Source organism: Colius striatus, chromosome 3, assembly GCF_028858725.1.
Source record: "Colius striatus isolate bColStr4 chromosome 3, bColStr4.1.hap1, whole genome shotgun sequence".
Taxonomy (NCBI): Eukaryota; Metazoa; Chordata; class Aves; order Coliiformes; family Coliidae; genus Colius; species Colius striatus.
The window spans coordinates 22258905-22286778 of NC_084761.1; the positions used below are offsets into that span (position 1 = coordinate 22258905).

The following is a 27874-nucleotide window of genomic DNA, read 5'->3' on the forward strand; positions in this document are numbered from 1 at the left end:
CAGGTTGCCCAGAGGGGTTGTGGAGGCTCCTTCCTTGGAGGTCTTCAAGACCCACCTGGACATGTTCCTATGCGACCTGATCTAGGTGAACCTGCTTCTGCAGGGGGTTGGACTAGATGATCTTTAAAGGTCCCTTCCAACCCCTACCATTCTATGATTCTACGGTGAGGGGACTGTGGTGTCTTCAGAAGTTAAGGTGCAGAAGGAGCACGGCTTAGCTCCTTGCTGTCTCCTCAGCGCTTGCATGAGGGGACCTTGGGATTGAATGTCCTGGGGAACGCCTCTCTGAGGAGATATGGCTCAAGGAAGGGGCTAGTTTGATTATGGGGCTGTGAGCCCCCCCTGCCGTGGTCCTATGGAGTGAGGTGTTCCCATGGCGCTGACATCTCTGCTTGACTTCAAGCTCCTGCTGATGTTGAAGACTCTCTTCTCTTGATTGTGAATGGTGGTTTTAGTTCTCCACTGAAGCCTTCCCTCAAGACTCCCTGCTGCTTCGGAGCACCTTCCAAATGTGTGCTGTCATTTGATGGCTTCAGTACCATCCCTGGATGGAGACTTGCTCCCAGGTAAGCCCTGAGAGCCCACAGGGCTCCTATCAGCCTGCAGGAGTTGTCATCTCCAAACATGTAGGGAGATGTCCAGCTCCAGCAACAAGGCAAAGGGGAGTATTTTCTTTTTAATGGGGAAGAAGCAGCAACTCGGGGTGTGTAAGGGAATTTGGGTGACTGCTGAGCTCATCTCACCACCATGGCCACCGTGACTGCTGTGCTGGGTTGTGCTTGGAGGCTGCTGAGGCTGCAAACAGCTCCAGCCCCATGGTGACTGCCAGCAGCTTGGCATAGTGGTTTTGGCTGCCCAGAAACAGGACAGAAAGGGTTCAGGTGATGCCACTTGGATGTTTTCAAGGGACTCTTCTTGCTTGAGTGTAGCTGCTTGAGAAGTGACTTCCCTCTGGCTTTGAAAGGACAGGCAGGACTAAATGAACTGTAAATGGGATAAAAATGCAATGTCAAGTGATATTTTTGAGATGAAGCTGAGGAGTGTTGGGCTTTCTGTGTTAAAGCAGTTATATGTGTATTAAAGCTGTTCTAGTCCTTATCTCAAAGAGGAGGGAAAAATAAAAAATCCCTTGAGCATACTTCTTGTTTGACACTTGAGAAGCCCACAGATGGCAAAAACTGGGTCAGACACCACTCCATAGGCAGAGCTGGGAGCAGGGGCTGGGCTTTGAGTGGTGCCTGGAGAAAAAGAGAAGGCATGGAGATGTGCTAAGGGCATACAGCAAAGCTCAGAAAAGGGCAAATGATACATTCCTCCTCCCATTGAAAGCCACTAGTGAATGGATGCAGAGCTGTGTCTGGTCCTTGTGGGCTCCAACACCAGGGCAGGCTGTCTCTGCAGAGGAATGTGACCTTGAAGTGCTTCTAGAGGTAGAGGATACAGACAATAACTTGCCTTTTTGTGTCTCTCACAAATTTTATGTCTTTCTAAGGATGTGTGCTGGCAGATGGAGAAATGGAGGCTGTGAGGTCCACACCGTCTCCTTGGGAAGGGCTGGGCTTGCCCACCCTAACTGGGGGACTGTGTCACCACCCCAATTTCTGTGCTGGTGAGCCTTTGGAAGTGTTTAAGAGATTGGTGGATGTTGCACTTAAGGAAATGATCTAGTGGTTGGTAGGGCTGGGACAAAGACTGAACTCAGTGATTTTAAAGGTCTCTTCCAGCCGAAACAATTCTATAAGGCTGCTGTGACCCCACTGGGTCCAACAGACCTCATGGTTCTCTCTGGTGCGTTTCTCCCTCCATGAGGTGCACTGTGGCTGTGAAAGCCCAAGTGCTGCTGGTGATGGTGGGCCATGCAGGACACGTTGCTCCTCAGCCAGCAGATGCTGCTGGGAGCAGCTAGAAGCAGCAATCCAGACTTAATTAAAAAAAAAAACCCAGAGCAGGCAAATTCTCCCTGCGAGCAGCTGCCTCGGGGAAACAGATGCAGCAACTTGTTCATTAACTGCACGTAAATGTATATTTAAAGAGACAAGGTCTTGCAGGGCTGCTGCTGAGGTCGTGGCCTTGCAAATGCAAGTGGGGACAGCTAAGGGAGGAGCGGCTCAGTTCGGGCTGCGGGATGCAGGGACAGTGGGGATTGCTGCTGGGGAACGGGGGCTTGTGGCTTGCCAAGGTGGGGGCTGGCTTTCCATGCATCTCACAGCTATCACTTCCAGAAGGCTCTGCTCATTACCAGCAAATTGTTTCCGCTCAGTGTTTTTGTGTTGGGTTGGTTTTTGTTGTTGGATTGGTGTTTTGTTGGTTTTTTTTTTCTGTAAAAGTACTGTCAGATCATTTTGCTGATAGATAATGCCATGGTGCAGCTGGGAAGGCAGCTTTGGAAAACTCAATAGCAAAGCAGCCCTTGGCTGCTGCTAATTGTAAAACTGTGCTGGTCAAGTCCACAACATGCAGATTTGATGCTAAATGGTAAGCTAATTTTATCCCAGCTGGAAGTATTCCTATTTGGGTGCCAATCATAAGAGAAAGCTGAAAGAAACCCCTTAGCTGAGCTGAGCTTTGGAAGAGCATCTCTCTCCCCAGCTGGACTTTTTCTTGCATTGGATTAAGAAGGAAAATTATATTGGGGATGGGGTACAGCTGATTTTTTTACCTTTTTCTCTTCTGCTTTTGGTATTTGCCCCTGCAAAGTGAGGGGGGCAGCTGGGGAAACCTGATACCAACCACTGTATCATGCATTTAGCTTGGCACCAAGCCTTGAATTCCCTTTGCCAGGGAAATAAAAATACATTGTGCAGCAGAAAAACAAATGGCTTTCTGAGATGATTAGGAGAAATGTAGAGGATAAAGACAAGCAAGGAGCTGCTGTATGGGATGGAAGGTGCTGTGCTGATCTCTGCTGCCCTGTCCTTCAGAGATGCTGGATATGGTCTCCTTGCTTGTGGGGAGGAGAGTCCTGTACAGCAGCATGTGAGCAGTGCTGCTGATGGGCTTTGTTCCCACATGCCTGGGCTTCAGTCCCATCCTCCCAGGGACTGGCACCTCTGAGGAGGCTGGTGCCCTCTGTCTGGACCCTTCCTTCAATGTAGCAGCAGGGTTTGCTCAGATGGGATGCAGGGCAGGCTGTGGGGTAGCCAGACTTGTAGAAGGCTGAGCTGATGCTGCTTTCCATCCTTGCTGTGGGCTGGCATCAAAGGGAGAAACATTGTGTTGACCTTGGTCACTCCCCTGGGGCAGGCACAGTGCCACCCATCTCTGTCCTGCTGTGTGCTGCTCGACTTTGGCTGTGCCAAGCAGCCAAGCACTGCTGGAAGCAGGAAGGATGCATGGATCAGAGTGGCATGTGATGGTCCTGGGATGAAGGCAGCATGGCAGCTTGGCTAGAGCTTGCCCACTGGCTAAGGGAGCTCTTGCAAAACTGTCCTTAAGGCTGCAGGGCACAGCAGTGAGCTCCCATGCTGCCTGCTGCTTGAAACCCAGCCTCACTTGCTGGCCTAAGGCAAATTGGAAGCAGATGGGATCATTGCTGCCTTGTGGGAAAAATGGAGTGTTCCAGCAGGCACGAGGGCCACAGGCACAAACAAGGTCAGCAGAGCTATTAATAAAGCCAGGGCCTGCCCAAGTATGCAAAGCTCGGGAGGGGGACTCAGTAAGCCAGTGGGCAAAGCAACATGGGACTGGGGAGCCTGGCTGAACCCTGCCTCCCCATGAGAGCATGCAGGGTGATGGCTGAGGAGCAGTGAGGAAAGGGGGTCACCAATCTGGGGCTTGAAGGATCGGTTTAGTGATTCTGGTGTGGTTTTTGGCTTGCTGGCAGAAAGCAGCTAAGTGTGGTCTGATAGCCTTGAGTCCAGTAACATCACTTGGAGGAGAAGCAGGGGTATTGCATATTAACTCTTCTGTACAGCCTTCCTCTCCCATGGACTCCTCTCAAGCTGGTGGATGGGGGTGTGTGAGTCCAGGACTGGAGCTGGAGAGGTGCAGGGAGGCTATCCCAGAGCTGGCAGATGCTCAGCTGGTGTCAGCGGCTGTGAAATTCAACCTAAGCTCTCCTGGAGCAGTAGCAGCATGTGTTTTCAATCTGCATCCCTGGGAGGGCTCAGGAAAGGGCTGGAGTGCTCTGCCACTCACTGTGGCCTCTTGGGTGGGAGAAGACCCTTCCTTGAAACTGTGCAGGTTCCTTCTTGCTCGTCCACACTTAAAACCCCTGTCCTGCAGCAGGAGAGCCCTGGATACCCTGAGGACAAGGCTGATGCCTTGCCCCTGCCTGGCTGCAAATAAACCATCTGTTTTTCTTTCCAACTGGAAGGAACACAATTAGGGAAAGGCTCATCATGTCGTGCTATTTATAACTCAGAGGGCTAGCAGAGCATCTGTCTCTCCAGCTCCAGGCATGGCTGGTTTAGCCCAGGGATGTGCCAGGACTTCCACACTGGAAACAGTCTGATTTCCCTGCTGCTTCTCCTTGATGGTCCATGTTGAAGTTGGGGGGTAGTTTGCACATAGGACTTCTAGTTTGTCACTGCCAGGAAATAGTTGGTTTCTGACACCCGGACTGATTTCTGTGTCTCTTGCAAGCAGATGGCTCTGGCCTGGGTGGTAGAGGCTGGAGCAGAGCCTCAGAGAAACCTCGAAGTTCTGGCTCTCCTGCTTCCCTTCTCTTGCTCATCTCCTACAGCTTTTAAGGACAGGAGTCTCTCAGTGTTGATGAATATTTGAGTCCAGGTTCCTGTAATATTGCTGGTGCCCATCTGAGCAGATGGGATTAGGGTGAGTAGAAGAAGTCCGGATGCTCTATGCGGGGGGAAAAAAAACCCAAACCACCTTTCTAAACGTGTGTAATAATTGCAAGGATGCCCTTGGGAGGTTGCTCACCCAAGAGCCAAGGCCCACCAGAGGCTGGTGGCTCTCAGTTGTGTCCCAGGCAGAGCTGCTGTTGGCTTGCTAATGCTCAGGCCTTCGCCATGCCCTGGCTGTGCTGGGGCCACAGGCACAACCCCCCCAGCTGGGCCTTTCCTTGGGTTAGGCACCTGAGGCTGCTGACTGATAAATAAAATAAGGACTAAAAATAAGAACTCACAAATCTGTTTTATAGTATCTAGGAAACAAGCTGGATAGGGTGAAGGGCAAGTGGTTTCATGGGAGGCAGTTGTGAGCCATGAGAGCTGAAGGAGAGGGTTTCCCAGAGCTGCATGCTGCTTGAGAAATGACCTTTGGACAGGAGGAGCACCTGAAGATGACAACAACCCAGCAGTGTGTGCTATACAGGCCACAGAACCAAAGCTGGGGACATTTGGTCCCAGTGTTGCAAACATCTCAGTGGGTTGTTGGTGGAAGTGAGTGCTGAAGGCCAGAGCTGTATGAATATGCAGTGCGAGGACAGGGTGATGCCTTCAGCTCTGGTCCCAGCTCCTGGAGGCTGCAACCCAGAGCTGTCTCTGCTAATAAGTCATTAATACTCACTCCATTAATTCCACCAAGAGTCTGAGAAGATAACACTTGGAAACATGTTGATGAGGTATTAGCATCTTCACAAATGAGCCAAACAAAAGCACAATTAGGGAGAGGCCAGAAGGAGTCTGGAAATTAAAGCAGGCTCCAGAGTGAGGGCAAGGCAGGAGACTGGAAGGGATCCCATCAGGCACAGCGCTGCTGTCAGCCGCTGCCCGAGAGGCCAGGGGAATGGGATGTTCTGCACACAGCTATGACAACTATTTTTTCTATATAAATAAAATACGTCTGAGAGTAAATTGAGCCAAAGCAGGGGGAGGAGGTGGAAGCCTTTGGAGGAAAATGGGGGGTTGCTGTTTTTGCAAATAAAACAAGCTTGGGCAGAGAGTTTTCCTCTTTTTTTTTTTTTTTTTCAAGAGAAGAAAAAAGGAAAGTCTCTATTTTTTATGGCATGTCCTGGCTGGTTTGGAGTGGGAGTTTTTTTTCCCTTTTTCCCTGCCATAGTAGTGTGGGAGCAGAGAAACCCCTGGGTCAGCTGGAGGGTGTGAGGTAGCAAGTTGAGCGGTTTGCAGCCATTGCCTTGAACACGGGCGCCCTCTCTTTGTGGGCATCATCCCCCATAATAAAGGGCTCTTTTTTTTTTTTTCCTTTCTCCACTTGGCAAGTGCATCTGTTGGATTTTTTTAGGCTGGCTTGTGCCTTGGCCCATGCCAAACACATCCTTGTAGACAAACACATCCTCCATGTTGCAGCGTGGGTGAATTCTGAATAAAGATGATGGGCTGGGATGCCTGAGCTGTGTCAGGTGCTAGCATGTCCATCCTTTCTTCCTTTACCCTGCCTGTTAGGTGAATGCTTCAGGGCAGGTGCTTGGCTCTGCTACTTGTATCATGCTGGGGAGCAAAGAGAAGGTGCTAGGGATGGTTTCAGGCTGTTGGGGGAAGCCAGGAATCTCTTTTCACTCTGAGATATCCCAAAAAATGTGTATAGCCTCTTCTTTGAGTTGTTGCAAGAGATTTTCCTTCATTTGAAGCATCTAAGTGTAGGGTTGAGTGGAAAAGCAGACACCCTCTCCCCAGCCTTGCAGACCCCCAGCTCAAGGACAAGACAGTGTATCCAGGTTTTGCTGCTGCAGAGAAGTGTGAATTTGCATGTGAAATTAGCCCTTAGGTCTGGTTTAACTTCTTGGCCAAGCCTAGTTTCCTCTTAGAAACTCACAGTGTCCTGCAGAAGGTGACACATGGTTTCTGTTATTTGTGAAACAGGAATGTTTCCCTGGGGATTATATTTCTTTTGAAGTGAAGGTGGTGGCTTTTCCTCTCCTTTATTCCCTTAGCAGCAGCATTTGAGCAAGGGTGAGTGATTTTTATTCTTAATAGTTCGGGATGGTGTGGGTTTTTTTAATGCCTGCCCTTTGCTATTGCTGGACCACTCAGGAGAGGTTTTAAATCCCAGCAAAGCAGACAGACTTCCCCCATGGTTGACTTCTTGCTGGCAAAGTTTGAGGGAGAGCCATTTCTGCCTGGTTTTAGGGAGAGGAAGTGCAGCCCTGCACCATACAATTTATTTCAAGGGAAGAAGGGTGTGGGCTGACTTAGCTTGTGGGTTTGCTGAGCCAAGGTGACCTAATTTACTGCTGCTTGGCTACCAAAAAGGTGAAAGGGAGTTTTGCTGTTCCTGAGCATCCCCAGAGCCCGCACTGCCACTGTACTTCCCACTTTGGCATTGTGTGCCTTTCTCTGCCCCTGCCTTCCCACGTGTGTCCTGTCTCTCTGGAGCCTGCTGGGAAGAGCTAGCAGGATGACGTCCCAGGGCACAACCAAGTGGGATAATACATAAATCTCAACTCATATACACTCCCAGCCCCAACAGTTTCCCGTGTTGGCCGTGGGTTGAAGGTGCAGTAACCATTTGATGATTTACTCTTTGTTTCTATCCCCTTTGAACAAAAAGGTGAGGAACACCTCAGTATCCACAGCTTAGTGCCAGCAAACCCCACTCTGAAGCCTCATGTTGAGCTGGGTTTCAGCCACCCAACCAATGGCAATATAGAAATGGTGGGCCTCTAAAGAGGCTGAAAAGGGATAGTAAAGAAAAGGAAAATGCATAACGATTGCATTTCCTCTTGGGAAGGGGAGCTGGAGAAGGTGTCCTCATTTCTGCTGACCTTTTCAGGTGGCCATCATGGTGCCAGCCACATTTATTACACTGGATGAAAATCAAGAGATTACGTATCTATTGTAGGCAACAATCATGCAAATGCCCTGCACTTTGATGTTCCCCCTGAGCAGAGCCTGTTTCACAGCCTGCACTGCCAAGGCCAATTAACCCTGAGCAAACCCACACCTGCCTTTTGGGTGAGATGGCAGCTGCAGCCTCTCCTGCATCACCTAAACCTCACCAGGGAAGGTTTAGATGAGAGATTAGGAAGAACTGAGAGGGTTGTTAAACCCTGGCACAGGCTGCCCAGGGAGGTGGAGTCCCCATCCCTGGAGATACTGAAAAGTCGTGCAGCTGAGGTGCTGAGGGGCATGGTTTAGTGCTGGGCTTGGCAGTGGGAGGTTAGTGGTTGGATTCAATGAGTTTAAAGGTCTTTCCCAACTGAAATGATACTGATTCCATGATTTTATGATTCAACAGATGCCACAGCACCAGCTCAACTGCCATTTCTTCCCTTTACCTCCCCCCTCTTTCCCCTGGGAAATATAGGTTCCCTTGCCTAAAAATCAAGTGATCACCATGCCCAGGACCCAGAGCTTCCTCCACAAAGGCCAAAATTCATGTTTATTGTGGGGGCTGCAAGCCCGAGCTCCGCTTGCCTGTTACCTGCTGGACCCACCACAATCCTGCCTGTGGCAGTGGCTCAACGCCCGGACATCTCCACAGCAGATGCTCTGCTGCAGAAGTGCTTATAAATTAAGGATTTGAGGGTTTTGTGGTGGTTTTTTTCCCTCGTCCCTGCTAAGAGTCGTCATAGAGAGGGTTGTTGTAGTTGCCCCAGGAGCCGTAGTCGTGGTCATCCAGGAGCCTGCCGTAGGAGGAGTGCCTGTGGGGGGAAAGCAAACCGCCCAGCGTTACCAGTTGCTTGGGTGCTTTATTAGTTATTTTGCCACAGGGCCAAAAAAAGCCCCACCATGCAAGTCCTCACTAGGTCAAGCTTTGGGACATTTTAGCAGGAAGCACCAGGACAAAAAGTAAGCACAAGGAGGATTTTGCCCCCATTGAATCTGAACACGCCAGGGAATTAAAACAAGACCTTTGCTCTTGTCAGTTGCTGGCAAAGCCTCGTTACTGATGCTCAGCACTGGGCTGTACTACTGTTTATTGTCTAAGCCACAGCAAGAGCCGTGGCAGCAGCTTGCCTTTGGGATAATTACTGGTTATGACTCTGCTGAGCAGCCTCTCCAGCATTTGAGTGAGGCTGTTGTAAAATGAGGAAGAGAAACCTCTGCTTTTTCAACGTGGAGTAGAAAATGCTGTCAGAGGGGGATTAGAGGCTGTACCAGGCCCTACTGGATTTAGGGACAGCATCTTCCCCGGGACTTGTCCCCTGAGCATCACCCTCATAATGGGAAGCGGGGCTGTAGCCTCCCAGAGGGGGGCACAGCTCGAGCACCCCGGAAACAGCCTTACCTGATCTTGAGGTACGCCGCTGCCCCAAAAACCAGCACCACCACCACAATGACCGTCACGGTTATGGCCACGATGCTCCCTGCAAAGGGTCCATCAAAAAGGGCAGCGGTCAGCCTCACAACATCTCAGCCCCAATGCACTCACCCCACACCCCAGCTGCTCCCAGTACATCCATCCCAGCTGTCTCGGGGTGCATGGGGACATTCCCTCTGATTCCCAAAGGTCCTAGTGAGGATGTTGGGCACCCCCATGTTTTTGCAATCACTCCCTTTCCCATAAAGGTGGGACAGGTGGATTGGGGAAAAAACCCAGCTGGGCTTTGCTTGAGGACCATAGACTTGCTTGTCCCAGCAGCAGACAGCATTTAGTGCTGAGCCAAGGCTAGAAAATGTTCCAAATCCCTCCCTTCTCTGGCACTTTTAAGCTATCTGAGCTTGCAGAGAGGACAGATCAAAGCTAGTGCCAGTTTAACACGGTCTCCAGGAGGGAGAAGCAAAACTTACATCTTCCAAACTCAGGCTGCACCCACCCTCCAGGTACTTGTTCCTCCCTTCCTTAAGTGTTTCAAGTCAAATTTGCATCTCAGGATCTTGTTCACACCTCAAGAGCAGCTGAGGTTTGGCTACACCTCCTTGTCTCTGCAGGCAGAACAGATGGCACAGGCTGCTCCCAGAAAGCTCAGCTTTCGCTGAGTGGTGGTCTCAGAGGTGTGACCACCTCCCCCTTCTGATCGGGGCAGGGGGCTGCCCCTTGAGGCTGGCACTACCTGTGGGTAAAGGTGTGGGGAGCAGGGTGCTCACCTGCGCTCAGGGCGTGCGGCACCTCTTCCATGGTGACGCTGGTGGACAGCGTGGTTTTGCCGGTGGCCGCCGGTTCGGCTGCGGTGGGGCTGGGGCCAGTCACTGCGGGGGACGTTGGCTCCATGGCCAGGCTCGATGCCACGGGCAGCGTCCCCAGGGAAGGGACAGCCCTGGTCAGCGCCGGCGGCTGGGTGGTGCCAGGGCTCATGAGGACAGGCGTTGGGGACAAGACCGTCCCAGGGGATGAGCGCAGGTCGCTGGTGGGGAGGGAGGAGGATGCAGGTATACCCGTGGGGCTGGGAGAGGCCCCCATATCCATTGGGCCTCTTGCCAAGTTGGCAGTATTTGCTGTCCGAAGGCCTGAGGCTGTTTCCAAGGTTGGTGGCACCGAGGTGGGGCTGGAGGCTACAGATGGGCTGTCCACTGTGGTGAGGGAGGCAGGAGCAGGGGAAGGTGCCACTGTGGGGGTGGCATTGTGGCCAGGCCCTTCCACTGGCCCAGAGGACACCTCGTCACCAGCAGGTCCTGTGGACGTGGGCAGTGAGGGCTGGCCAGGAGCTGGCACGGGGAAAGCAGCATCCCTGGAGCTTGGGCCCACTGGGATCCCCTCTGAGGGCGAGGGAGGGCTGGCAAGGGTGAGGGGCGATGCTGTGGAGTTCTCACACAGTCCTAGGAGTGACACAAAGAAGTGTTAATTATGAGGAAGTCCTTGGGGCCACCTGGGGTTTGGGAATGATGCTGGAAATTAGTTTATTGGTTTTGAAACTGTGGACCATCTAAAATAATGTGCAATACTTCTGCATAGCTACAGGCAAGGCTTAAAACCAGACCAGTTGCCCTGGGATGGGTCGGGTCCATTTTTCCCCAAGGCTGGGTTCCCTCTCAGCCCCAAACACCCCCTCCATCTGCCCAGCATCTCTTCTCAGCAGTCAGCCAAGCAGCAGGCAAGCAAGCTCCTCCTCAGCAGCAACCACCACACAGCTGGGAATAATAACACACGATGCTTTTTTCCTCCTCTCCCCCCCTTTCCATGTGCATTCATTTGTCTCTATTTGTTTGCATGAAGATGAGTCATTTTTGCCCCTTCCACCCCCATCTCCAGCAGCAGGCTGCTGGGGCTTCTCCCCTCCTTTCTGCTCTCCATGGCTAAACTCAGGACTGAGCCAGCACTAGCAACTACTGTGCTGAGGGAAGAGCATGCCAACACTGAATGACATGAGGAGGGATTTGTATTCCCATGAATTCATTTATTTCTCCCCCTAGAGCATCTCAAGCCCCACACTGGGAAGAGCAAGAGCTTGCTCTGGTACAAACAAGCCACAATGAACTGATTATTAAATGAGTGTAAAGGACAAAACAACTCAGCAGAATGCTGATTTTGTGGAAATCCTGAAGTCAAACTCCCATCTTGGCTCTAGAGACAGAAGGTTGGTGTTTATCTGAGGAACAGCAGTAGAGAGCACAGACAGCTCTCATGGTAGTTTGTTATGAGCAAGAGCTTGCAGATCATGCCTGGCTGGTGGGCACACATAAGACTCTCCCCCTCACTAAGCCACCTAAAAAGATGTCATGCCCGTGTGTGAATGGTGAGACACCACACTGGTGAACAGAGACTCACTAAACCATGGTTTTAGAGTGCTTTCAGCTATCAGTGCAAACAGAAGACTTCAAGTATTTAATATGGCTTCACTCCACCTGCATACCTTCAGTGAAGGACAGCAGAAGGGACATCTTGGCTGAAGATCTTCAGCTCACTGCAGCAAGCACTGGGTATGTAACACACCTTTCATGAAGGCATTTTTTGTCTAGAGACTGGAACCATACTTTTGGCCATAGATTTCAAACTATCTTTGAGGTACAGCTATTACCCAAGCATTTGAGCCCAATACAGCTATTAGAGCCCAAGGCATTTAGGAGCAAAATTCCCTGGCAATCCCCGAATTTTTTTCTTGGCATTATAGATACCCTTGTGAGGGGTCTGTGAGGTGAGATCAGGGCCATGGGCTCTCTTCTCCTAGGGAGGGACACGTGGAGATGCCTGAGCTTTCACCCTCAGGGTCTGCTGAGGTGCCAGGCTACCAGTCCTTGGGGTGAGGGACAGGAGATGGATAAAAAGCTGCAGTCTGATTACTGAATAAGCTGCTTGGCTCAGAAGCCATGGTTTCCACACCCAGCTCAACTGCAGCAGCATCTAGGCATTCTGTCTCCTCCTTACCAGCTTTCCAAAGCATACCAGGCTCCTGTGAAGGATCTGCTGTAAATAAGGCACTCTTGTCCCCTCATCCCAGGACCTCTGCATCTCAGGCTTCCTTGTTAATACCTTGGAGTTACTAGCATGTGAACTTGAGCTGCATTCCTGTGATAATCCTGAGCTTAAAAGCTATTACTTCCTGATGAATGCACTGTTTTTCTCAGCTTGGCTTCACCCACAAGCATCTCACCAGATTCCAAACACACCCAGAGGGCTGGCTCCATCCAACAAACCCAACTGATGGGTCCCCACTCATCCTGTCCCCTCCTCCTGCTGAGACCAGTGGCTCCTTTGCTCAGTTCAGGCACTGCAACACCAAAATAAATTCAAATATATCCTGTGCTTCTCCATGCCCTGGCATAGCTCTCCCTGCTGATGTGCCACAAGCTCCCAGTGCCAGGTCCTATACAGCACAGGCAGATCCCATGCCACCATGGTGAGACCTGCCAAACACCTGCAACAGCATCTGTAAGGGATCAACACCATTTTGCACACCACTTGCAGTGGCCAGAAACAAGCTGCAAGAATCTGCCTCTTCAACACATTGATACTGAGGTTGGAGTGGTTAATTTGTGCCCTTGTTGCTTTTACACTGGCACCTAGTCCTTTCTCAACTGGGTTGGTACATCCTCATGTCATCTTCCCCACACTCACTTGAGGAGAAGGCCTGCACTAAAGATAGCTAAGCCAGGGCAGAAATCAGCTGCCATGTAGTAGCACAGGGTGCTGGAAGTGCTGACAAACCCACACCAAGCATACTTTGACCCTTGGTGTTCTTCAGGTCAGGGTTCAGCATCTATCTATTTCTGTAGAAGAATCCTTTCTCCATCACACCTCAGCATTTCAGATGCACCTTGCCCAACAAGTAGGTGACTGCCCATAGCACAACAAGTATAGGAATACCCTATCAGGGCTGGTAGCACCTTGGGAGTTTATTATCTTTCTGTAGAAGTAGTTGATTCCAGTCTCTTGGACACAGGCAGCTTACCACCTCTGCAAAGCCACCCTGGCATCCCACATTGCTTGCCCATGGCTTTGGGTCAACATAGCTCTCATGATCTGCTTGAACTTCAAACTGAGAGGGCCCTCAGAAAGCTGGCAGTGCTACTAGCCAGGATGAGTCAGGAAGTTTCCAATAATATCTAAGGGGTATAAATTCAGAGGGTGAGCCAAAATGGGATGCAGGAGCAAGCCTTGGCTGCTGACTGAGCCCTCCCAGCCAAGGATGTCACAAGTCACAGGGACAATTCACAGGAGGCCAAGCACAGCCAAAGGCAGCACACAGCCCTAGTTTTCTCTAGGGCTCTTCCTGCTCCTGCAGTCATTGCCAGCCAAAGCTTTGGTTTCCAGATCAACAGTGCTGCATTAATCTCTACTAGCCCACCCTGCCTGTGCCAGCTCTCTGCTATCCCCTTGTTCCCCTGAGCCATCACCTCCATCAGGTCATCTGAGACCCTGCAACCAACCTGGGACTCAGCTCACACCACCTCACACACAGGTTGTGCCCTCTGGCACAACAGAAAAAGCCCAGATAGCATCCCAGAGGTGATGCCAGCTGCTTCTAAACCCAGTTAGGATGAAGGGATAAAAAGGACATGGCTAAGAACTCCCTTGGCTGATAGCTGCACATGTCCTCATGCCACTGCGCCCAGCTACTGCCTCACAGATGGGTGCTGCCTGTCCCCAGGGAGCTGCTGAGTGACCAGAAGAGCACCCAGCCTGTCTGTATCCCAGTCCTCTACCAACACATCTGAAAAGGAAAAGAACAGCCAAGGCCAGGGGTTGTCCTTGTTTCTCCAACACCTGGTCTGTTGGAGCTGCAGCTGTGGGCAAGAATTTGAGCAGTGCACTAGAGAAAGAGACAAAAAGCTCACTAGACAACTTTTTTAGGACCACATGACTTCAAAGGCTAACATAACCTCAAACAGGGGTTGTCAGAAGGATGTGAGCTATCCAAGGATGCCAAGCATAGTTCAGCCCTGAGGAATTTGCCCCTCTAATTCACTTAAGGCAGTTGACCACCCTGCTGGAATCCAGCTCAGAGAGAGGCAGACAGGAGACTACCAGGACAAGATAACCACCTGAAACAACAGCACTGTCACACTTGGCAGCCCTACATGAGCTTTGGAAGGTCCTTTTTCTAGGTTACCTTCTGTAGGAGCACGGCAAACAGCCAAGAAAACCTCCAATGGCTATCATTCTAATATCTTGCTCTTAGGGAATAGCAACCTTAATCCCATGCATGCCAAGGCACGAAGCCCCCACCTGATGGATCATCTCCCTCTCCTGTTTGCATTCTGTTTTCCTGGCTTTTGCAAGCCATGCAAAGGTGGATTGTCTTCCCTTGCAAAAGCTGAACGTTCTCTGTGCTAGAGAAACAGCTGCCTGACCTGGCAGTTTCACCAGCACTGCTTTTCTCAGCTACTCCAGAAGCAATGGCAGCAAGCTTTTAAGTTGTTCTTCCAGCTGAAATGCAGCATCAAAAACAAGAGAGCATCTCCAGCTGAAGTGAATGACATCAGATGGAGGAGCCATGCCACAGCAAACAAACATCCACTGATAAGGCAGAAACTGAGCTTTTAACAAGCTTCTCCTGTGACTCATCACATCTGATGTAACTACCAGGAGCTCCAGATGACCTAAACCACACACCTGCTCTCAGCCCAAACTAACCACAGCACACGTACCCCATCTGCAGGAGGTGATACAGGGACAAGAAAAGTACCTGTAACACTAGTATTTATTCTCCCTCCCAGGAACTTGCCCTGACTGTAGTTACTCAAGGAATATCACCATCCTTTCTGAGTAAGAAGTGGAACAGCAGCAGCAGAAGTATAAACTGCCACAATATGGTCTGGTGGGAACCCCAGCATAGAATCATTGAACCATTTCAGCTGGAAGAGACCTTTAAGATCATTGAGTCCCAGCCCTATCAACCACTTGACCATTTCCCTAGGTGCAACATCCACCCGCCTCTTAAACACTTCCAGGGACAGTGACTCCAGCACCTCCCTGGGCAGCCTGTTCCAATGCCTGACAACCCTTCCAGTGAAGAAATTTCTCCTCATATCCAGCCTGAGCTTCCCCTGGCGCAACTTGAGGCTGTGTCCTTTTATTCTTTTGCTTGTCACTAGAGAGAACAGACCGACCCCCACCTGGCTACAACTTCCTTTCAGGTAGCTGTAGAGAGCAATGAGGTCTCCCCTGAGCCTTCTTTTCTCCAGGCTGAACAGCCCCATATCCCTCAGCTGTTCCTCATATGAGATGTGCTTCAAGGTTCGGTACCCCTTTCCCTACCAGGTCAGCAGCTCTTTCTGAGGCAGGCACTAATTAAAGCATGTAACCAAGACCCTACTTAAACATCACATTATTTTTTTGAATTAGAAAAATAAACCCTACTATAGGAACCTCACTAAATACCTACAGGGCCTATATAAGAGTAGGCAAAGAAGGATGTTGGTAGAACCTCAGCTCAAGACAAACACATTTTCAGATCAACACAGGAAACAAGTAACAGCAATATCTGAGTACTAGCCCCAATCAGAAAAGATCAAGTTAGAGACAACCTGTACACAAAAGAGGGCCAAGAACTCCCCCAAGACTGTAGCTCTATACACCTGCCACACACTCAGGCAAGAGAGTATGGCCACAGCCCAATCTTAAATGGGCTCCTGTCCCAATGGGCAGAGGGTGCATGGGTGGGGGGATCCCAGGTGAAGTTTGTCTGGCTGATTAGGGGCTATTAGCACAGTTGAGGACTCTGACATAAAAGGTGGTGGCTGGAGCTACACCCTTTTGGCTTAGCATTCCTGGGAGTATGGGAAAAACATTATGGATAATTAGCTGTAAATGAGAATCCTGAGGAAGGAAAGTGTCTGTACAGGGGTGAGTTCTTCTTTTAGCTTTCTCAGAGGAACCTAAAAGCTCTGGTAAGTTGATGGGGCTTGCTTTGAGAGATATCCACTCTTTTTTTGCCCTTCTGCACATCCTATTTTATGCTAATTGTTGCCAAGTAATGATGATGATGACCCTGATTCCTCTGGTGCTGCAGCCTACATCAGTTTATTGCTGGGTTAACTGATGCAAGGCACTGAACTTCTGCTTAAGTATAGGATGAGGACTTCCTGCTCGTGACCTTGTTGGCTTGGCTTTGGTTTCTGTGGGTGGGGATTCCAATACCTTGTACTGTTGCTCTGCAGTTCCCTTCCCCTTTGAAGCTTTTCTTGTGCTATTGCTTCTTAGTTATGAAGCTGGTAACATCTAGCTGCAGCTGGAAAAAGGTCTCCCTTGTAGTGGCTAAAACTAAATAAAACTGGTTTTTGCTTTGGGTTCAACTTGTTTTTCAAGATAGTCGTCACAAAGCTGCTTCACCTTCTCTGTCATCATGTAATTTGGGCTTTGGTGTTCACTTCCCTCCTCTCTAGTTGGAGGGCCTCATCTGTAATAAACAAGGTCTGACTAAGCTCTCTGCTCTTATTGAAGAAGGAAGAGAGGAGGATGTGGTGGTTGTACTGGGCTTTGAACCTGTGCTTCTGCCTTTCTAGGGCTTTGTTGCAGATCCCTGCTTTGTTAGCCCCACAAAACAAGGGCGATGGGGTGTTTTGTGAACAGCTTTGCAGGGTCAAAACTGTATCTCAGACTTACCAAGCTTTCTATGGTGTCCCATGGAGGCACCCAGCTGCATTGGCTCTGGGAAATGGCAACCCTTGGACAATTTCTAGCTGCTGTTGAACCTTTATAAGTAAATCAGGGCTAATTTTTGAGCCTGTAGCAAAGCTCAAACACTGTGCATGCTGGTGACATACAATGTGGGAGCACCCTGGGTGATGTGCTACTTCCCTGTTGCCTGCTCAGCTCCTGCTGTATCACCCTTCTTTTTAACGCCAGGTTGTGTTGGTGATGATACAAAAATTGATTGTGAGAGGAGGAAGAAACTAAGTGAGAAAACCAGAGGCCAGAGCATCAACAGGTAAAAGGCAAAGCTGTCCAATAACTGCATAAAGAAGCCAAGGCCATCAGATAAAATCTGTCTGCAGTTGCTCTGATGTCCTGGCAAGCTGAGCTGGTTTCCTGTGTGATTAGTTTGCTGCTGCTGCATAGTCATTAAGTGCTTTAGGCCTAATTGCTCCAAAGCCTGGAGCTTTCTCTAGCAAGAGAAACAGCAACGCAGTGGAAATCCATGTGCTGTGTCCCTGTGTCCTGCCCCATCTCTGGAGGTCAGGCTGTCCTTCACACACAGCTGACCAGGGCACCCTGGAGGTGTCCCTTGGCAGCCCTCCTCCAAGACACAGCCTCCTAGGAACTGCTGCTGAGTGAATCAATTCACCTCTCTGGATGTAGGAGGTCCACCAGCACCTCTTGTAGATGCATGGCCTGCCCTTTGCAAAAGGCAAGAGTGAAATCCATGTGGCTAAACACAAAGCTGGGAGCTTTGGGCAAGCTGGCAAGGAGAGGCTTCAAGTAAGGTTGGCACTGGGTGGCAGATTATGGCCTGACTTGGGAGGAAGAAGCTGATGTGGGGGCTGAGCTAACTCTGGCATGCTTCTCGGACCCTGAGGAAAGCTGTTGCAGGCAGGTGGTTCTTGAGGAACCAGCTTCACCATCCTGCAGTGTCTGCTCTCCTCAGCTAAAAATGCCTGAATGATGCATGGTCTGTATGACCAGCTCCTTCCTCATCTGAGGAAGCTTTAGGCGAGTGTCCACATCCTCCTCAGGCAGCCATCTGCCTGAGGAGCAGCTGCTCAAACCCAGCAGCAAGGGCTGTTGGCTGCACAAGGAACCCACACTTCACTGGAGGTGCAGAGCTGTGCAGCCACAACACTCTCCATACAAAGAAAACATGTTTGCCCCGCTATGCTATATTGCTTAATTATTCAACTTGTGAAGCACTTGATCCTGAAGTTACAATGAAATTAGAGCAGAAAAGATGATGAAGGGGAGTCTTTGGAGGTTTTTTCTCCTTATGAGAGTGACAAAGCAACATGGGGCTACTAGTCAGCCAGAGGTATGCGAGGACCTGGGGTGGAAAGCCTCTGCACTCCTGGAGGACCCCTGGCTGTGCCACTTGGGATGTGCTGGCAGGCTGTCACCTCCTGTGGTGGCTTTAGCTGCAGGTTGGGCACAAGAAAACTGCTGGGCACTGTGGGAACTTTTCTTCTTGGTGTGAGCTTTGCTCCCATTAAATAGCTCATAGCAACAGCTCTTTATATAATTATTTTAATTTGGTTTAAATAAAAAATAGGTATTGTATGGTATGTTTTTGAAACATGCAAATCTGTGTTATGCTGTGTTTATTTCCCTGGGATGTTACACTATGGGAAGAGAAACAGTTTGTCAGCTCCTAGAGCTGGAAGGCTGGCAGATGGGCTTGGGCCCCCCACAATACATTTTCCCAAGCAAATGTATCTTGGATGTGGCTCTCAAGCCATCCAGGCATGTTGCAAACAACAGCTCTGTCCAAATGATGACACGCCACCTAAATAATTTTCCTGGCTAGCTGCTAATTACTGCTTCTAGGTGCAGCTTTCAACATGCATCAGCCCCATCCCAACCTTCCTGATGAGGGGAAGCAAAAGAATTTCTGAGCATCCTCTAGTATCAGAGGCCAAAGCTGTTGCTTGTTTGGGCTGGGAGAGAGGGTAATTAACTACCCACCTCCCCTGTCCTTCAGATCACAGAAGGGCAAGAAAGGCCAGGAATGCTCCAAGTGTCATCTCCTTTGTGGCAGCTCAGAGCAGCCCATAGTGCCAGTCTCTGAGACCCCCAGAAAGTAGTTCTTCCTCCCTAGAGGCTACCTGTGGAAGTACCCAAATTATTTAGAACTGAAAGCTGCCTCTTTCAGGTATTTTAAAGTGTCTTGTTTGGTGAGTGGAGTGAATTGCTAAGGGAGAACGTAGGCTCATGGCTGCAGCAACCAGGTTTTTGTATGGGGATGGGCATCATGTCAGGGGAGCAAAGCAGGATTGAATTTACATCCAGAATAAGAAATAACACTAGGATAAAAACTTGTGCAAGATGCTGCTATTTCATTGTGTGGCTAAGCAAAGCTCGGTCTTATTTGACCCCTGCCCAGTGTCATCCTCTCAATCACCAAGTCCTGAAGAATGAGCTCAAAGCATATTTAAATCATGTTTTTTGTTTTCTTACAGCTGATAAATTATATGCATTTAAAAGTATTATCTCTGTGGGGTCAAAACAAGTTTTAGAAAGCATCTGAAAGATTTGGGGCCTGGGAGGTGGTTTGGGAGCAGTCTGAGAGCTGTGGAGCCATACCCCAGGGAAATCTTTCCCAGCTCCTTGTCTGAACCTCACTGGTGCTTTAGAGAGGCATGGTCGTGGGAACAGCTTTGGGTTTGGCCAGGGTGCTGGGAAAAACCCGCCTCCCAACCCCAAAGTAGCTGAGGGCTGCCTCCCAGCAGAGGCTGGCTGCTTTGGGGTGACAGACAAACCATGGCCAGGCAGAAGCCCCAGCGTCAGAGCAAAATCTGTTCATCCCCCATCCCTCTCAAATGCACTTGCTTGGAAAGTACAGAAACAATAGCTTGTTAGCAAACTCCTCTTCTACAAGCAGAAGGATTTAGCCAGCTCTCCCACCTCTTGCAGTAGTGGTGTCACTTCACAGGGGAAATCTCCTCCAGGAGAGTGTGGCCCAGCATGGTGGTTTGCTGTCTCTGCAGAGGTGGCCTCCCCAGCTGCTGCTTTGGGGACACAGCTGTGGGCTTTTGCCGAGTACTCAAAAGCTCACCCAACCTTGTTCCCTCAACACTGCTCTGCTGCACGATAACAGCAATTTCATAATCACAGCTTTGCCCAGTGTATTTCTTTCTCCTTGTGTGTGTCCCTGTCACTTGGTTATGCAAGTGTGTTTTTCATGTTTCTGAGCAAGCAGAAATGCTCTTGGTGTTATTAAAAACCCAGCCTGGATAGAGGGATAACCTGTGCATGCTGTCATTTGAAAGTGCTCACTGTCACCCCAGCCAGGAACTAAACTGTCTCCTCTGACTGTCTTAGTAGGGGAGAGATGTCAAACCAGGTGTTGCTGTGGAATGGGGCAGCTGATCTTGCTGGGAGGGCAGAGCGAGAGAGATGTCATTGCTGATGGGGGAAATGCCAGGTGCTGGATGTGCAGAAGCTTTTCTCTCAAGGCCAGGGCAAGCAATAAAATCCATAAAAGCTCCTTCAAAGCAGTACCCGTGCTGGGAAGGGGGATGCCAGGCTGGGGGGTGAGCTCTGGCCTGGGCAGGGGAGCTGCCTGCCATGAGACACCAGTCGTCCTTCTGAAGATGTCCCTCTCCTTCCCCAGATTCAAGGCAGCGAAGGATCCAGCCGGGGACCTCTCTGCTGGGCAGTGGTCGAGGAAAGGAGGGGGCGAAACGCCTCTCGGCCGTGCCCCCTGGTGTCGGGGCAGCCGTGGGCACGGGCCGGGGGGTTAGTGGGACCAGTGTGGAGGGGTTTGCGCTGAGGAGCCCTTCTCCGGGCGTCCTGCCTCTGCCGGGAGGGAGTCAGGCTGGCCCCCGTCCCCACCGCGTCGCTGCCAGCCCGGCAGCGGCGGCGGTCCCGGTACCACCCCCACCCCCCCAGCCCCGGCAACCGACTCCCACCCCGTCCCGGTGCGGCCACGGGCTCTTACCTGCCGGGAGGAGGAGGAGGGCGAGGAGGAGGCGGCAGCAGCAGCCCATGGTGCCGGCGGTGGCAGCCGCGGCGGGAGGGACGCGCTGCCCGGCCCCGCCGCCGCCCCGGTCCGGCCCCCGCCGCCGCCCCCCACCGCCGCCGGCACCGGGCTCACAGCGGCACCTGCCGGCACCGGGGCTCCGGGACCGGGCCGCGCCAGCGCCAGGCGGGATACCGGCGGTGGGGTTCGGGTCCCTCAGTGGGAAGGTCCGGGCACGGGCACAGGGAACCCAGCGGCTGAGCACCGCGCCGGGAGCCAGCCCCCAGCACAGCACGCCGCGGGCATGGGCTGCTCTTGCGCAGCCGGTGGCATCAGGCAGCGGGTCAGGGTGCCCAGTGGCACTGCCCCTTGCTCCTCTCAGGGCCTGACCGGCTCCTGCCTGAGTAGAACTCGTGCATTTAAAGAAATAAAGGCACCGTGCACTCTGACAGAGCCTCCCTCTTCCCTTGAGGGGACGTGGAGCAGAGGCCCTCTCCCACCATGGCTGGATGAGACTGCCCCTTTCTGCCACAACTGAGGGGTCTGGGGGCCATGGTGGGGGACACTCCAGGTACGTGCACTGAGAGGAGCCAGCCCAGAGCCAGCAGCCACGGCCCTGCCTTTCCACGGCTCCTAAAGCACAGCTCTTGATGCCCAAAGGAGCCAGCCAGGAGACACCTGCAGCACAGCAAGAGGCACGAGTGCCGTTGGGTTTTACCTCTTTCCTTCTGGAAAACACTTTGCTGTGCGTGAAATGTTTTCAGGCTGAACTCATCTTCTCTGGGCTTTTTCCTGCTCATCACAGAAAGCGTCGTCATTGAGCCCAGGGCCGTGGCAGGCTGTCTTTAACCGAGGCTACACAGCCATCTAGTCCGTCGCATTGTGCTGGCTGCCTTTTCTCTGGACGGATCCTGGCTCTGGGCCTAAACCAGCAGGACACAAAATCCAGGTCAGCTGGTGTTTCTGGAGCAGACAAGTCACCAGCTATCTTGCTGTACATCGGGCTACATCAGCATCTCAGCTCTCCTTGAAGCCTTTCCTCCGCTTGGGAGGAGGGAAGATAATGCTGTTATCGCTGCAGGAACTCGGGGTCATGGAAACCGTGTGATACTTTCCCTGCTGCTGGTTTCCCATCCTGGTGGTTTGGTGGGTTTTTTTTTACTTTCTTCTGCAGAAGGTGCTCTGTGTTTCCATGGGCAGGAGGAGGGGTGCAAACCTCATGCCTCAGCTGGGTGCTGGGGTGCCAAGGGCTGGGCTGTGGACTCCAGATGCCATCTGCTGGTCACCTCTGCCTGGTCCCATCAGCATTGGCACCTCACCAGGGCAGCCTCTGCCTGGCCACTTCTGCCTCGTCTCAACAACCTGTTCTCATTAGCAGAGCCGCCACACCTGCCCAGTCACTGTGGCACAGTCAGTTCTGCCTGGCCACATCTGGGAGTGACATCTGCCTGACCTCGTCTGGAGGTGACACCTGCCTGGCCATACAGGTCCCTGGGTGTCCCCCAGGAAAGCTGTGATACAGCATCACTGAGAGCAGAGCACATATGGCCAGTGAGAGACCTCTTTTCGGAGATACCTTCTGCCAGCCCTTCCCTGTTCTGGACAACGGTGTCTCCAGTGACATCTTCTTTGGGGCTCCAGCTCTTTTAAAATCTCTTTCAGATGCTTTTTTTTTCTCCCTAATTTTATCCAGCTATGAAGGATGTCAAGGGGAGATTGTTTTCTTTTGGTGGGCAGAAGTTTTTCTGCCTGTTCCCTGCTTTTGCCTGTCCCACGAAGATGAAGCCAACTTCTCTTGGGTGGCGCCGTGCCACGTCCAGGTGCCAGCTGCTGATTTCTCCAGTCTTGCCCAAGAGCACCCTGTCCCCAGGGGAGTTTTGCGACGTTTCCTTGGTGGTTTTGCACCCCTTGCCTGCTTTCGGGGGCTGGAGCGGGGCTCTCCCCCCGCCACCGGCCGGGAGCCGGGATGGCCCCAGCCGAGGGGCCGGCAGTATCGGTGTGCCCGCCTTGCAGCTGGGTTTTTTGGCTGCCCCGGGCCACGGGAGCTCGCTCACTGCCTGGTCGGCGGCCAAATGGCATGGCTGGGTGGCTGCCAGGGCTCACATTAATAGCTGCCAGCCTGTGGTTTGAGGTCACTCGTTCTTTCCAGTCTTTCATTTCCCGCCCTTCGCCTTATTTCACGCCTGTAATGACCCTGAGCAGGTGGCAGCCCTGACACCCCTCCACGCCTTGACTCTTCTTTGGAGGAGGACTCTTCCTTTGGGCCAGGACAGCATTAGCTTGTGGCACTGTATCCCTCGGTGAACACTCCCAGATGCCAGGAGGGGATGTGCCAGAATCCTGGGGAGGGACACCTTTCACTCCCGCGAGGCTGTTCTCCTCCGTGGGGCACCAGAAAACAGCCTCCCAGGCATCCCAAGGCAAAAAAAGACCCCAAAACACCAAAACCCAAACTCAAAACCCAAGGCCAGGATGCAGAAGGCTTATGCCAAGGCACAGTCCCTCGCAAAATAATTTGTAGCTGCCGTCATTCCCTGCCAAGGGCTCTGGAAGGGTGTTTTATTAGTAACTCGCTATGAATAAATCTCCCTTTTCATAACAGGCTGAGCAGGGATAAATGGCTCAGGGGAGGAACGCCCGGAGCCTCGCTCGGAAAGCAGGCTGGTGGGATGGAGGTGGGTGTGCGGCGGCTCTCGCTCCCCGAATCCCCAGGGAAGTTGTGGGGGGACAGGCATGGGGGCGGTAAGGGGCTGCGCGGGACGCGCCGGGGCATCCCCGTGCCGTCATGGGATTCCTCCGGCGGGGTGGGAGCCGGGCAGCTGGAGGAGGAGGAGGAAGAGGAGGAGGAGGAGGGCGGGGGTGCTGGCAGCGGCCACCCCCGTCCCGGCGCGGCCCGCCCCGCCGTAGCTGCCGCGCACCGGGCAGGCGGCGGCAGCGGCGCGTATGGAGGCGGCGGCGGCGGCTCCGGCGCTGGGAGGCGGCCCCGGTACCCTGCTGCTCTGCCTGGCCCTCGCCTCCGGTAAGCACGGGGCACCCGGGGCGGCGCGGCTCGGCACCGGCGGTCCCCCTTGCAATGCCACGGTCCCAGTCCCGGACTGCCCCGGCCGGCTGGATGCTTCCCGGGAACGACCCCAGGGTGCTCCCCGCTGTCCCAGCCCGGTGTCTCCCTCCCCTGCCCGGTGCCACCTCCTCCGTCCCGGCCCTGTCCTCTCCCGGTGTTGCCCGTGTCCCAGCCCGCTGCTTGCTGGCCCCACCTGCTTTCCTGTCTCATTCCTGTGCTCCCCGGTGTCTATCCTGGTGCTACCTCATCCCATCCCACCACTCCCGCTGTCTGATCCCACCTCTCCCTGTATCCCAGTGCTCGCGGTCCCCACCTAGGCATTTCTCCAGTTCCACCCCACTGATTCCCTGTGTCCCCTGGACAATCTCACTCCAGTCCTTTCCCCATGCCCAGCCTGGTGTTTACCTGTCCTTGTGCTCCCCTAAGCTTCCCTGTGCCCATCTCCATACTCCCCTAGCTCCCATCCTGCTTGTCCCCACCATCCCATCCCATCCCATCCCATCCCATCCCATCCCATCCCATCCCATCCCATCCCATCCCACTGCTGCCCCATGCCTGTGCTGCCTCATGTCTGAATCCCTGAATCCCTCAGGGCCAGAGTGTCCTGGCTGGGCCCTGGGGTGGGACTGGGATGCTTTTACTGACTGTGGATAGAACACTGCTCACGGATGCCCAAATACTCACGTTTCACCATCCTTGGCCGCACTGGGGATGGGGATGAGGGGCCAGTATCTGTTTGTCAAGTGTGCGAGTGTCCCCAAGTTAGTCTGGGATAGGGGCAGTGCTGCAAGCAGCTGCCTTCTCTGGGCAGCCAGGAGATAACCATGGGCAGGCCTGAACATCAGCCAGGCTTAGCAATACCCCCCAGCAGAGAGTGCCAGCCCTGGGGTTTCGGGGGAGCCTTCCCCTACGATGGGAGCAGTTTGGGTTTGGCCCTTTGGCAGGGCTGGTGACAGCAAAACCTGCCAAACCTGTGCTGGCAGGAGGAGATCAAGAGTAGCTGTCCTGGGACAGGGCTGGGATGCCCATCTGAGCAAGGCACTGTCCCAGGCAATTGCTCTCCTGAAATTCAGGCTTTCCCAGGGCAATGTAGAGGGTGTTATGGCAAAATAATCCAGTGTTTGGGATGCTTTCCTGGGTTATCTCTGGCTGCTCAGGAGAGGCTGCAGCCTTAGATAGAGGAGCCAGGCTCTCCGTGCATCAAAGAGATGAGGTTGTTTTGCACCCACAGCTCCTGGGTGCTGGGATCTGAGTGTTAGGAGGAAAATACTGCAGCCCAGAGCTGATAATGCTACCAGGCAGTCCTTGCCATGGGGATGCCAAAGCTCTGCATCTGTTTGCAATAAGGGTGGGGATCTTGTCTTGGTGGGGATCTTTCCGTACTGAGCTGTGAACTTGGTCACCATGGGTGAAATCAGCCTCCCACCCTGCACCGCTGTGTGCCCGCACCACCCACAGCTGCTTCCCGGGGAGGCAGCCGCCCCGTGGCTCATCCCCTGGCTCCCACTGAGCAGCTCCCACCCTGCTGCATGGGCGAGACCCCAGTGGTGGGCTCCATCTCCTCCCTGTCAGGACCTTTCAGCCAGGGAGGGGATGCTTGCTGATGGGCAAGCCCCGGCAGAGGCTCGGCCCCGGCCCTGTTGCAGCTCTGTTACCCAAAGTTCGTCATTAGCACAGCAGTGGCTATATATAGCCAGGAGGGATGCATGTGCTGGGAATGTCTCTGCCATGGGACAGGGGAACAAGGCTGTCTTGGCTCTGTTGTACAAACTCTCCCCTCTCTGTGAGGCCTCGGTATGGCCAAGCTGCAAAGCCGGGTGGAAACACCTCCTCACTTCGGTGTGCCATGCCACAGGAGCCACCCAGCACCCTGCCCCGTCAGGCAGGACCTGTCCCCGCTCCCCTGGGTGTCACTGCAGGTGGGTGAACCCTGGGGAGGGCTGGGCTGGGAGCAGGGCTGTGCTGAGTCAGTGTCGGTATGCCAGCGATCCGGTTACCACTGGTGTGCCAGGGCTCAGCTGGCCCTTAGCCAGAAAGTGTGGTCACCCCTTTCCTGGCTCATTTTGTGCCAGGCAGCCCATGGCCTGGTGCAGCAGTGAAGGATGTTGCAATGGGGATTTAGGACACTGGAAGCCACTGGGCTTTGCTGAGTGTCAGTGTTGCAGTCTCCTCACTCCCATGGCCAGCTGCTCTGAAACCCGGGCTCTTAAAAATGGTCAGTGCAGTGGGTCAGAACTCCCTGAGGACCTGAGGATCACTCCCTGCATCCTTCCTGGGGAATGGAGCTACTGGCTGCCTGCAGGCAGGGCTGCTTCCCCCAAAACCCACCCTGATGGCTCCCCAACCCCTGTGCTGGGACGTTGGTGGGTGGAGCAGACAGACAGGGATCAGCTTTCCCTTCTCCTCTCCCCTGGGGAAAAGCTGCCGCTGCCAGGGAAGGGGAGCTGTGGGCACAGCTGAGGAGCCCTTTGTAGGTCCCCTCCCTGCGGCTGTGTGGGGCGGTGGTGGTGGTGCTGAGGCTCTGGCCAGCTTCCCCCGCTCTGAGCTGTCTCTGCTGTGTTTCAGGCTTGCCATTTTTCAGTTGTGTGGGTGCTGACGCCAACGTCACGGCCAGCCATGGCACAGAGGAGCTCACCTGCGGCCCGGCTGAGAGCTGCACGGGTGAGGATGCTTGGGGGAGCTGGTGGCATTGGGCAGCAGCTGGGCAGTGTGAGGGAGAGGACCAGGAGGGAGGATGGGCAACATGTTTTGTCTAGCGTAGCCATGTGGCATCCACCAAGTCGGGAAGCAGCCAGGGTGGGCACACTACAGCCAAGGACACATGCCCCGGTGGCTCTTTGCAGCTGCCCAGGCTTGGACATGCTTTTGGGATGGACTAGCTCTGGGATGCTCCTGCCTCTGGGCAAAACCATAACCCCCAGAGAGGGAGGATTTCTTTGTCCATGTCATCCCCAGGGAACGTAACGCAGCTGAGGCGGCAGAGTCACTTCTCCAGGTGCCCGGAGGAGTACAAGCACTACTGCGTCAAAGGGAGATGCCGTTTCCTCGTGGCCGAGCAGGCGCCCGCTTGTGTGTAAGCCACCACCAGCGGCGGGGACATGCAGCACGGGGTGGGGATGTGGTACCCAGCCTCCTCGGGCAAGAGGGAGCCTCAGGCACGGGCATCATGGTGGTTTTCAGACCCCCCCCACCTCTGCCTCCTCTGTGCCACGGGGCAGGTGTGAGCGAGGATACACGGGGGCTCGCTGCGAGAGGGTGGACATCTTCTACCTGCGAGGTGACCAAGGCCAGATCGTCATCATCTCCTTGATTGCCGCCATCGTCACCCTCATCATCCTCATCGTCTGTGCCTGCCTCTGCAGTTAGTAAGTGAAAGGGGCAGGGCAAAGGATGGGAAGGGAAGGGGCAGCCCCAGACTGGGAGGGAATCCTGCCAGCTCAGGGCAGGTTGAATCTGGGCTGCCCTAGCCTGGTGGGATGTGGCCTGTGAGGCTGCTGGGAGATGTATGGCTTTGGGGTCAGGTGTAGTCCCATCCAGAGCTCCTGCATGGTGAGAGCAGAGGGAGGAGGAGCAGCATTGCTGCAACACCTCATTTGGCTTTTTCTATTTGGCTTTGTTTTAATTATTCCCCCCGTGTTCCTCAAGCCACTGTCGGAAGCAGCGCAGGAAGAGAAAGGCAGAAGAGATGGAGACACTGAACAAGACTTTGCCTTCCAAAGGCGAGGACGTGGTGGAGACGGGCATCGTGTGAAGGTGCCCGGGGCTGGGGGGCTGGGCAGAAAGGGTGGTCGGGGTCCCTGCTGGGGACATCGGCTGAGGCCAATGCCATCCTCTCTCTCTGCAGGAGCTCCAGGAACCTGCAGGCGGGTCCCGGACGGCAGCACCGGCTGGCTCGATGGGCGAGGGATAAAACTTACAACCGGCTGAATAAAGGGGCGATGGAAAGGTGTCCGAGTGCCGCGTGGTCCTTATGGGCCCCTCTCACCACCATCCCCCAAATTCCGGCACTCTCCTCCCCTGGC

The 27874-nt window shown here is 53.2% G+C and overlaps 2 protein-coding genes across 3 annotated transcripts; one reads left to right on the forward strand and one right to left on the reverse strand.

Moving 5' to 3' along the window:
• The first annotated feature begins 80 nt into the window (after positions 1 to 80).
• BTC (betacellulin) lies at positions 81 to 27785 on the forward strand. Of its 2 annotated transcripts, none has more exons than XM_061993107.1 (6): positions 81 to 566; positions 26418 to 26513; positions 26808 to 26925; positions 27071 to 27217; positions 27498 to 27605; positions 27697 to 27785. In XM_061993107.1, exons 1-5 carry the CDS (start codon positions 527 to 529, stop codon positions 27601 to 27603), a joined length of 507 nt encoding a protein of 168 aa, XP_061849091.1. In that variant the 5' UTR covers positions 81 to 526; the 3' UTR covers positions 27604 to 27605; positions 27697 to 27785. The 2 variants fall into 2 exon arrangements, with proteins under 2 accessions (XP_061849091.1, XP_061849090.1); XM_061993106.1 differs by lacking the exon at positions 81 to 566 and adding an exon at positions 23735 to 23810.
• PARM1 (prostate androgen-regulated mucin-like protein 1) lies at positions 7934 to 20854 on the reverse strand. The gene is made up of 4 exons (XM_061993669.1): positions 20771 to 20854; positions 9891 to 10559; positions 9091 to 9169; positions 7934 to 8503 (listed from the first exon to the last, which is right to left on the reverse strand). The coding sequence occupies exons 1-4, from the start codon at positions 20817 to 20819 to the stop codon at positions 8419 to 8421; spliced, it is 882 nt and encodes a 293-aa protein (XP_061849653.1). The 5' UTR covers positions 20820 to 20854; the 3' UTR covers positions 7934 to 8418.
• Positions 27786 to 27874: the final 89 nt, after the last annotated feature.